The 12,464-nt window shown below is 35.6% G+C and overlaps 1 protein-coding gene across 2 annotated transcripts; it reads right to left on the bottom strand.

Annotated features, from left to right (window-relative positions):
• Positions 1-4,142, bottom strand: LOC147522654 (putative serine/threonine-protein kinase PBL3). Of its 2 annotated transcripts, none has more exons than XM_086594616.1 (6): positions 3,778-4,142; positions 2,429-2,772; positions 2,187-2,322; positions 1,346-1,476; positions 1,115-1,238; positions 1-782 (listed from the first exon to the last, which is right to left on the bottom strand). In XM_086594616.1, the coding sequence occupies exons 1-6, from the start codon at positions 3,845-3,847 to the stop codon at positions 328-330; spliced, it is 1,260 nt and encodes a 419-aa protein (XP_086450742.1). In that variant the 5' UTR covers positions 3,848-4,142; the 3' UTR covers positions 1-327. The 2 variants fall into 2 exon arrangements, with proteins under 2 accessions (XP_086450742.1, XP_086450747.1); XM_086594621.1 differs by having other exon boundaries at positions 2,429-2,699; positions 3,778-3,918.
• Between the last annotated feature and the right edge of the window lie 8,322 nt (positions 4,143-12,464).

Below are 12,464 nucleotides of genomic sequence, written 5' to 3'. Positions count from 1 at the left end.
TTTTTAAAGAAAGACTATATAGTAAAACTAATATACAACTGTTTATCAGGGAATACAAAAATTGATTGACCAGAAAGATCAGCCGGTGGTCTTCAAAATGCACAACAACAATATAAGAGGAGAATGTAGGGACACGTGGCATAAATACAAATAGACAGAAACCGTCACTTGGAGGATGTGCTTTGTCCCAAGGTTCTGTGACTTCTGTCCTTCATGACTCAACTTTGTCCAAACACAAACCTGTATTAGCTCCTGTAAATTGCCACGATGAAGAGGGGAGAAAGTAATTTACATGAGAATATGGGACTGAGGAAATGCACTCGCTTTCTATCGAGCTCGTGGTGATCTTCGGTAGGATGCCAATGGAGACCCACCTGGGGTCAAATTCAGAGGCGAAGGCTGATTTTTCATTGGCGATCTCCGCACCGGATAGGATAATCTTTTCTGATCTAAGTGGGAGTGTTTGGGCACATTCTTTGGGGTTTGGAGCTGCTCTAAAGTTGCTAAAACCTCAGACATAGGCGGTCGAGCTTTGCCTTCATTTGTGATACACTGTAGAGCAAGGTTGGCAGCCAAGTAGGCACCTTTCTGAGGGTATTGACCCTCCAACTTTGAGTCCATAACACGAAATAATTTGCGCTTGTCATTCAAATAAGGCTTCGCCCAGTCCACTAGATTCTGCTCAATACCAATTTTTGATTTATCTAAGGCACGGCGCCCAGATAGTAGTTCCAACAAAACAACCCCAAAGCTGTAAACATCACTCTTTGCAGACAACCGACCTGTCAAAATATTAACAAATTAGTATCAGTGTAGGTTGCCAAGGTGCACGCGTCATTGACATTACTCTCCTAGGGAAACATCTATGCAAACTCCATCCTTTTTGGAAGAGGTAGTTTGAAATCGTCGGATCTTATTTCTATTGACATCAGAATTTTGCGTCATATAAGGGGTTCGACAGTATATGCTTCTGAAATCATACTTGTTTTCCTCTATGAGGTAAACACTCCTTTGGGAAGTAATTTAGCACTCTATGATTCACGATATATAACAATACACATGTTTAAATACTACAGTAAGAACATTTTTTCTAATTTTTAATTATGGCAATTACCTGTCGCAACATACTCGGGAGCAGCATAGCCTTGAGTACCCATGACTTGGGTGGAAACATGAGTATTATCACCTGTAGGTCCTGCTTTTGCCAATCCAAAGTCAGAGAGCTTTGCATTATACTCCTGTATCAGTAAAAAATAAATGTAAGCTTTTCAACAGATCCGGAAGAATAATAGCCACAGCACATACAAAAAGTAGTAAGGTAAAACTGTCTGTTCATTCAACATACCGAATCTAGAAGGATGTTAGATGCCTTGAAGTCACGATATATAACTTGTGCATCATGTAAGAAAAAGAGACCTCTAGCAGCACCTATCGCAACCTTGATCCTTATTTCCCATGGAAGTGGTTGTGGACCTCCTGAAGAACGTGACATTATTATACATTAGATCAGATTATACATGGATCCTAAGATGCACCATGTCCTATTATATATATAACGAAGCATTGGACAGTTTACTGTGGTAATAATTGTTGGAGGACGGTAAGACAAGTTTCACAAAGAGATAAAATAGACATGTAAAGTTTGGTCGTGATGCCTTTTGCATTGGGGACCATATATAGCATATCTCGTGATACTTTTAAAAGGCACACATTTATGAGATGCACTTAAACCATTGCCCAGTCTCCTGTTACAGCGTTGGATCAAATTTCACCCAAGGAATCCTTTTAACTCATGGTGCATTTGACATAGGAAGGGGGAAATATTAGATGCTGAAGGAAGCAAGAGAGTTAGTGTTGGGCACTTGGTGCTATCAAAGATAACTCATACATAGATATGTACAGCCTTATAGGCACCTAAAAGACTTGTAAGGGAATAACCAAAAAACTTACGCAAACTGAAATGTAAATAGAAGACAAATGTCTAAAGCTGCACTTGGGATAATGGAAAAGCTGCTTATCAACAGACCAAAATCATATGGGACTAAAGTCGAAGAACATAAAGAGGCTGATCAACAGACCATGAGTTGCAGTCTAATGATTTTAAAAATAAATAACAGATGAGAGTATACAATTCTTAATTAAGGTTTTACCAACACAGATGATATAAAAGAAAATTGAGTACATACTTCTAAAAAGATGATTCTCCAAACTTCCTTTAGGCATGAATTCATAAACCAAAAGCCGGTTTTCACCCTCCAAGCAGTACCCGACTAGTTTAACCAGATTTGGATGATGAAGTTGACCAAGATAGTTAACTTCTGTCTGCAACCAATCAGAAAAGAGTTAATCCATCAAGTCACAAGAAAACAAAAATCACCAAATTGATAAAGGTAAATAGAATCGAGAAGAAAGTAAACATGAAGCCTACCAGCCACTCTTTGTGACCTTGGAAACCTTCAGGTTTAAGCTTCTTGACAGCGATGACCATCCCAGAACCAGGCCTTGCGGCAGTTAGGGTTTGCTCATCGAGCCATCCTTTGAAAACATAACCAAACCCTCCTTCTCCCAGAAGACTGTCCGGGCGGAAGTTTCTAGTGGCATTCTTCATCTCACTAAAAGTGAAGGCCTTCAGATTCGGAGAAGACAAAATCTCACCTTCAGTTCTTGGGGTAGGAAGACTTCCAGAAGTACTGCTGCCACTGAAAGACGGGAGAGTAAGACTAGATGGAGCTGAAGATGATAGACTTGTTCTGCCAGTAGGTTTTGATTGCCCTGAATTTAAGGGAAACATTCTGAGCTACGGCTGGTATTTGAATGTCTATTAAAATAGTCGGTGTAAAATGATTACGTAATTAATAAGTAAAAAACACAGGAACAAGCATCGGAATTTCATTTAGAAGTCGGTACTCAGAGACATGCATTAACAAGTAAAATGAAGAAGATTAATTAAGCTCTATCAATAGACAAAATCAATGGAGCTCTTCACATAGAGCACATTAACAAATATATGAATGCAAGGGATCTAGGACATAGTTTTTTTTTAATTTTATTCAAGCTACTCCAAGATATAATTTTAACCAGCATATTCAATTACAAAATAGTTGTGAAGAGCTCCCACAAAATCAAGAGTTTGACCCAAAATTCCTCATGGGGGAAAACTTACCAAAAGTCTAACACACCCCATAAAGTTCATTTAGGGTAAGTTTTCCACAGACATATCAATACACAGAAAATGCATCGCCGGGTAGGCGATGGCATACACCTTTCTTAGCTTCTTTTTTGTTGCATTCAGCATGGTAACATGAACTTCAACAAGGGTAGGCATATACAAGTCCCTAAAAGTCACAACTATAATCTCATTTTATCCTTAAATATTACTAATTAAGAAGTACCATATGTCCATCTTATCAAAATTTTATATTTAACATAGAATGTACAACACCAAAAGAACTTGAAAAACTTGATGAGTAACTCAAATTTCTACTTCAAAGCTTACCCATTATAGAGTATAGAGTATAGACATTGAAATCCTAAATTCCCAACTCCAAATACATTTCAAAAGTTAAAATAACACAAACTTGGTAAGAGATTATAATCACTAGTTAACATCAACATCTAAATTGCAAACATTTCCAATTAAAACCCAAATTTATATAAGATATAAAAATCACAAATCACAGGATCCTTTTTATTCTTCCCAATTTGAACGGACTATATTTCACAATTCAAAGCCCACAACAAATCCCAATTCTCAAAAATTATATTCAGTAGCTTTACCTGAATTAGTATGCTGAGAGCTGCTTTTAGCAGTATCTACTCTTGCAGAAGAGTCCATACAGTTACCCATCTTATTATCTGCTTCTTCCAACAACCAAAAAAGAATATGTATATATATTCTCTGATGTAGTAGTTGTTGAAATGATGAACAAAGTTACATTCTTGATGATTCTAGAACTAACCGTACCTCCTCGAGATAATAATAATAATCATCATCATCATCATCAAAAAAGAGGAAAAGGAAAGGGAACTTCTTTCTCAAGTTGACAAGGTGTGAAGGGAAAGAAAAAAATACAGGGTGTGAAAGGGAAGAGGAAAATGACGGCTTTTTTCTAAGTAGAAAGTTAACAAATAACGACAAGTGTGTTATTTGTCGGAAATATATTTGATGTAACACTGACGACTTATGTGTTGTTATTACCAAAATGACCACGAGTTAGTTAGTTTCAACTTTGAACACGTCAATGTTTAAGTGGTGACATAATCAAGATGGCTTTCTTCATTTACACGCATGGGGTAATAGTTGAGTACCGGTTTAACACCAATGTACGTTCCAATGATCTCCTCGTAATTGAATAGTACGTGATTGTTGATCTTGCCTCTGACCTCTGACAAGATATCTTTGATGCACAATATGCACATATGGTAAATTATTTGGAGTAGCATACATGAAATTCAATTGCCAAACAGTTATACAGACATAATCTCATGGAGCAGAAGTCACAACTGCTCTAATTCAAAAGCTAAAACTAGGGTCTTTTATAGTTTTGGGAGATAATCGTTTGTTGATGAAAGTGTTGGCAAGTTGAGGGACATATGAAGAAAATCTTAGATTTATTTCAAATTTGTAATAATGAGTTCAATACTGAGTTCTTTTGGATAAGACGTAATTTTGTGGCCAAGTGAGATGCCTATGAACTGGCCAAGTGGGCAGCAAGATATGCATGAATTAGACCTCCTCCAAATTGGGTTTTTGAGTATGTAACTCTTCTTATGAGATTTTAAAGAAATGGAAGGAAGTCAATTATTGAAAAAACAAAAAAAAAATGTAATGGCAAATGGATTAGCGTAAACTAAATGGAACCACTAATAATGAACATTGTGTAGTGGCGTGCAATTGCTGGTAATACTAAAGTATCATCTTAAGGAGTCCATGATGCTTGTTGACCTCTTTTAATTTTCTTCTTAACAGGAAATTACTGTGTAATACACTGATACAGTGATACCCAGCCACCAAAATTAATCTTAACTCTGCTTGTTTGCTTTGCAAATCTGAAAACCTTTTCATTAACTAAAAACTTCTTAATTCATCTAGGCCTATTTTCAGATTTACCTTTTTTATTGGGCAACCGACATTCCGGCAATGGGCATATCGGCATTGACGATTTGACGCACTGTCCTCTCCAACTTCCAATTCAGTTGACTAGAAATGGATTCCCTGGTGTGTCATCAAATGGACCACCTCAATTGGCAAAAAGTACCGAAAAAACTCTTGAACACCCTTCATGGTTCTCTGTGGGTTCCATGCCGTAATTCACGAGTAATGAGCTAGAAACTGTTATCCTATTTCCTAAGCGCCCCCTCTAACAAAGAACACGCTAGTTCGGAGACTCTTCCTCTATCAATGAGCAATATGCCATACACTTTCTTAAGACCCTCATAATTCTAACAACACGAATTTCATTTTACACGAGCTAAGTCACTAAAATACAGATAGATTTTATTAACTGTTAATCACATTCAATCGATCCAATGTGTTTTAGTTTATATCGGCATTTTGGTAAACAAGTGTCAAATGGCTTAGTATGTCGAGTGCTTAGTGTACGTACCACCCTATTCGTTGCCCCACAAACGACCATTGTTCGGTACCAAAGATTGCATACTTGCATTGTCCACTAGTGTGATCTACTTTTATTGTCCACTAGTGTGATCCACTTTCATTGCATACATAATCGGCCATCTCATCTAGATACAAACATGATAATATGTTTTTCCTTTTAAAGAGTTTGGTAAGATTTTAGACAATGAAGGAAACTTTTCAACTGTTAAATAAATTATATTCCTTCAAGAACAAGGAAAGTGGAGACTTGATTTCTTAAATAATTTCCTTATATATATATATATATATCACTTCTCATTTACAAAGAACTATGCACATGGAGGTTTGATTCTAGTGAACACTCTAGATATGTAAGCAACCATCAACATGGTTCAGTCTCTTCTCTACCACAAACCACTCTCCTGCTTACAGATCCATTAGTGTGTTTCGGTAATTTATTGTCCAAACATAATTGGCACCGTCTGCAAGATCCTTATCAACATGCCCTCTTTCATGTTTTTCCTTCAAGTTCCACTAATGGCAACAAGTGTAAGGTCTCAAGCAAGCAAGAAGACAAGAACATATACAACAACAATATGAAGACAACTTAGTGAATCGTGAAGTTCCAATAAATCAGGTTCCACTAGATCAACAAGCACCACCAGATCTATAACCGCAAGTGCCATGACAACCCAGATCTAGAAGTAGATCTCGGCCTCCAACATCTTATATTCATGATTGAAGATGCTACAAATCCAAACGAGGCAGATCCAGAAAATATAGAGATCCACAACCACAAAAAGATTTTTTTTTATCTTTTTCTTGCCGAAAGTTTTTAGATCTTAAAATTTTGAAACAAAGTAAGACAAATGTGTCAATTATCAACAATGGCGAAAACACAAGAGAATCTCCACAAGTGCTCCAAGACGTTATCAAATCCCAAACTCTTATTGATAAGAACACCAAAGTAAATCATGGCGAAAAGCCAAATGAAGAAATTCAGCAAGCATTCAAGTTTCAACTAGAAACTGCGTCGCACAAACATAGGTGGTTTCATATGTCGTAGTTTCTATAAAAGTGTTCGCTTCCACAGATCTACCACTTTCAAGTTCAATTAATAGTTGTTACTTCATCTCAGACAAACATTCAAACAAGTGCTCATAAATCTAACACAACAACTCGCTGGATCAAGAGACTCTATAAGCCAAAATGCTCAATTTTTGCATCCTCTACTGCCTTAATTAATTACCACAATAATACAGATCCAGACTTTAGACTTTTATAGTCTAAAGTTCAAATTTGTTCTTTTTTTCTTTTCTTTGTTTAATTTTTTTTTATATATATATATATATATATATATATATATATATATATATATATATATATATATATATATATATATATATATAATAAGTTAGGGTTTCTTTTCCCACTACAAGACAAAATAACACACAAAGGACGGTCCAGATCATTTTGAGTAAGATCTAACTGTTGCTGAGGGAAGATATAGAGTTCAAATGATTTTGTGCAAAACTGACATTGACGGAACGACTCCCATTTGATTTCTATGGGCTTTTTCACACCAGTTCGTGGGCTCGAGCCCAAACAACATTAGTTCCGGTGTTTCCCATCTTCTCACTGTGGTTTTGAAATGTGATCAATTTTGAATTTTTTTCACTCGCTACAAACTCCTGAAACAAAATCCCCAAATCCCAAAAACTCAAATCCTTAATTTCTATTAAATGTGTTTTTCATGGTATATATATTGAGTTGCCTTCATAAAAGCTTTATGAAAGTAGTGTTTTAGGCTTAATTTGGGATGGCTAGATTACTGAATTATAGTTCCTTTTTCCTATGTTCTTTGATGATGAAATAGCCTAATGGGTAAAAAAGAGAAAAAATGTAAGCATCCTTTCTCCAATCTTAAACGCAGCCCTTTGCATTTGTTCGTTTGAACTATCTTTTTAGAGTTTTTGTAGTATTGTTGACTGTTGCGTTTGAAAGGAGACTTGAGGTTCATTTGACATAATTGAACATAGGGATTGTTGGTATGGGGTAATACAAAAGGTGCATTGAAACACGTTATGGTATATTCCACAAAAAGCATCATAGTTGGATATGATCATTAGGTTTGGGGAAGGTGCATTCATTAGTTGAAATAAAATGTTTCGTATGTTAAAATGCACTGTATAACATATTATATGGTCGCAGTGTTTGTTTGACCTGAATCAGAGTTAGAGTTAGGGTTAGATTGTTGATAAGTTGTAGCTTGCTACATAAAACGTAATACGCATATCTCCCTTCATTGCTTTGAAGCTTGGATCATATTTGAAACTTAAATTTTATTTTTTACTTCCAAGTTACAGGATTGGAGTCAATAGCTTACAAGGAGGCTTCGTTAATAGTTTGTCAACTATATTGATCAAAAGTTTTGCATAGTTGACTATGTAGCACACTTTAATTGTTAAGTTTTAAAATTGTATTACTGCATAAGACATAGATGATGAATAGGTGAAGGTTATGTGTTCAGAATAATGACTCTCCATGCTGTTATAGGTTGAATTTCTTTCTCATTCACATGTATTGTCACACCCCGAATTTCGACAGAATTCGGAAAAACATTATTTGTCCCCGACTCTTCGATCTCCGGGTTCCAACTCCCAAAACCCATAAACAGTTTTAAATATGCGGATAATTAAAACCAATAAAATTTTAACTTAAATAACAGCATCTTCATTACCAAAACAATTTACAAATGAAAATGCAAATAATCTTTATCTCAACCGAAAATCTATATCACCTCAAGGGAAAACAAAACTTATCCCGAGATGCAATGCTAAAATGAAACCACAAGCAAAGAACCAATCTTCTTCATCACTAAACCTCGTCAAAACTTATCAACTATATTCATTGAATGAACACACCCGATAAGCAAACATGCAAATCGGGTCAAGATTATAAAAATGCCATGAGTAGTCCTAAAATACAACATATAATATACATATATATATACAATCCATAATGATTAGTTCCTCCACCGAGGCCTTTTAACTTTCAACGACTAATACAACATTCTTAAGTACAATAATCTAGGCGGTAGTTCCTCCAATCGAGGCTTTAACTTCCCACTAACCACACAACAAACTATACTCATAATAAATAAGGCATGTAGTTCCTCCATCGAGGCTTTAGGTTCTAACTAAACTATAACCAGCCAACTATAAAATCATCTATCTAGAGATATATCATTTACCAACATATTACCATAATTAGATTATTTCAGGCTTTCTTTGTGTGTCCCTAAAATCACGTCACTATGTCTTACCTAGTTTCCCATACCAATGTACCCAACGCCGAACATGTACATCCACATTCCCTTTACATAATGAGCCACTCCGTGTCAAATGGGATGCCGCACACCGTAAATCCTCACACGGAAGCCAAATCTATGTAAGCACCGCCACTATTCGGCATAAAATATTACGTCATCGCTCTATTTTGCGAACGGAATAATCAAGACACTATTCGTTCCGGTACCAAAGGCCATTCAGCATAAACGCCGTGAAGTCTGTCGCCATTCAAATTAACTACGCCCGGTGGCCAATCACATGAGTTGTGGTAGTATTTTTCGTTATTAATTTATTCCATACATCTATGACTCATAAACATTTCTACTATATCATTGCAATTACCTTATTGCACTAAGCCACAATCTCTAGAAATATCTCAATATATCTCATAACCATATTTCATACACGTGCCAATATCTTATTGTTATTCACCAATACTTTATTAGCATCTCACATATAAAAATAATGGAGTGTATATACATTTCTCCAAGATATGGCATTAATATAACTATCCCAAAGATATTATATCATGTCACAATGCTTCAACGTATCGTGATACATTTTATTATAATGTATTAGGAATATAATATCTCTTAACATCTCAATATCGTCCACGTGTCAAAAATACAAACATCAATGTCAAATCTTTCTTAGATAATGACAACCAAATATATACTAGCTTCCACAAAGATTTTGTTACTATATGTGTCCATATAATATACACATAAAAACGAAGACAAATAAACAAATCCACGGAAAGCCCAATATGTTTTACACACTACTTCCAAATCTAAATTAGATAATTTACCAACCAAGTTATACAATATCCGATATATTTTATTACTATATATATATCCATATAAACAAACATATGAAAACTTGGAAAAGAACATTCAATGTCAACGGTCAATCGGAAAGATCAACACCTCATGGTCAAGGTCAAACTCAACATGTCATGGTCAAAGTCAAACTGTCATCGTCAAAGTCAAAGGTGAAAGTCAACCGTCCATGGTCAAAGGTGAAAGTCAACCGGCCCATGGTCAAAGGTCAAAGTCAACCGTCAAAGTCAACGGTCGATGGTCAAAGTCAAACCGTCTCCTAACAGTCAAACTGCTTTTTTGTTCATACAAAGTTCATGGTCATAGCCATGGTTCATGGCTAAGGTCAAAGGTGCATTAAAATCCCGTTCGGACCCAACCGCCAAGCCCAAACCTTAGAACCCGAAAAGTCTAAAAAGTCCACTTATTTATTCTACCCCAATTAATTGATCTATTTTAAGTCCTATGGACCGCCTCGCATAATATTAAAAGCGGGCCAAAAACTTATAATCTTGGGCCGCCCAAAAATTGTTAAGTGGTTCGGCCCAAAATAATAATGGATTTGGCCCAAAATAAAAACAAAGAGAACCGCCCAACATAACTAATGTGGTCCAAAATTAAACCGAAATTTCGCCCGCCCACTACCATCAAATTTCGCCACATAAAATTAGAGCTTTTGGCCCAACATACAAAACAAGGTAAGGCCCAAACCGAAACCAACCAAGGTTTAGGCCCCAGTAGCAAGTGGATTCGCCCAAGGCCCAACCACTCTGGTCTTCTTCTCCAACATTTCTCTCCACCACCACCAAAATCGGCCGCCCCACAATCGCCACCATCCCTCACTTCATCAAATCGGTTTTGACACAAAAAAAAAAAAACAAAACTTTAATAAACACCAAATCCTCAAATCATTAAATCAAACAATCACCAAAACTAGATCTACAAAATGTCGACCTCCATTAAAGCTTGTTACAAGCTTCCAACCGCCACCATGGGCAGCCCTCACACTACCATTCATCAAACCCATTATCCATTAACCAATCAACCAAAAGCGGTTAAGAGTCAATTTATCGAGGATCGGCCGTCCGGGCTTATTGATGCTCCTCCGAAGCTTCCAAATGACCACCATTCATCAACCCCAAACAACAATAACCAAAATCGTTCAAGGCAAAGAAAAAGAAAGACAAAAACGATTTTTCGTAACCACAAAAAGTTAAACAACGCCATTGACCTTCGGGTCGAAGCTTTTCATTTGAGTTCATAGTATCAAATTAGCTTTTAACAGTTTAACAGTTTAACTAGAGTTTTAACAACTCGACGAAAACACGACGTCGAATAAAAACAATATAATGAACAAGACAAAAGAGAAACCTTAGACAAGATAAATGATAATCGAAAATCGATAAATCCGGTGATATAGCAAAATAGCTACTCACTTGTATGAACGGCTCGGCGAATCCTCCTCCTAGCCCGATTAAATTGTCATCAAAAACCCGGCTTCTCTCTTCCATTTTTAATTATTCTATTCTCCGGGAACCCTATTTTCTAGAAAAAAGTGTTTATATACTTGGGTCCTAAACCCAAGTCCAACACGCACTTCGGGCCCAAACCAGCCCACGTATCCCCGAAGTCCAATCGGCCAATTTTGAAAATAAATAATTTAATTAATTAATTAATCATTAAATATGTCTTTTAAAAATACGGGCGTTACGTACAGCTATACACATCTCAAAAGAATCTCGTCCCGAGATTCGGAAGTAAAGCTATACGAACAGAAACGTTGGTTATTAACTTAGAACCTATACAAGAATGCACGTTGATTAAACTTAAACAAGATAACATTGGTATTAATTATTTTTAAATAATACCCGAATATATATCCTCATGCCATTACAAAACCTATTACAGTTTAACTGTCTATATTAAAACAAATTATTACATGTCACTTAAACACAAGACAAATATATCATATCTTTTTAGCATGCAGGTTTCTTAACACGTAGCAAACTCTACGAAAAAAATCAATATTCTACTTAACTAATCAATAATATGGAGAAAGTTCATAAAACATTATGGAGTTTTCATTATCATGTATAAAAGAAAATTAGTGTCCTGATACACTTAAAAATAAAAATCACTCATGTCATTGATACTACAATAAAACTCTATATTTATTTTAGTCATGCTCTCAGAAAAGTTAAATTTTAAAACCACCCTTGAATCCTAATTCATGCTTGCAACTGGATCAAATATAGCACGTATTCAAAAAAAATAATTTTTCATATTCCTCTATCGAAATCATATAGACTGAAACAAAACAATTAAGAGTAAATACTCGAATATGCCAAAATCATGTGAAACTAATTTAACGATATTAATCAATCATGTCATAATTTATAGGCACGACACACTTATAAGACAAAATAAAAATCCGTTTGTTGTGGAAATACGATCATCATTATATTAAGACATCTTCTACATAAATTCCAATATAGTTTAAAAATAACAATTATCACCATTATATTAATTAATCATTAATAACGTGACCTTAAGAAAATCAACCTACACATGCATGTTTTCTTGGTAAAACAATATTAATCATCACATACGCACGGTAATAGTTCACCTATATACAATAATATAACAACGTGTATACGCAAGTATATATACATCTCAAAAGAATATACGTGTATACGCAAG

The sequence above is a fragment of the Coptis chinensis genome, chromosome 1 (assembly GCF_015680905.1).
Source record: "Coptis chinensis isolate HL-2020 chromosome 1, ASM1568090v1, whole genome shotgun sequence".
NCBI classification, from domain to species: Eukaryota; Viridiplantae; Streptophyta; class Magnoliopsida; order Ranunculales; family Ranunculaceae; genus Coptis; species Coptis chinensis.
This window is presented reverse-complemented; position numbering and strand designations above follow the sequence as displayed.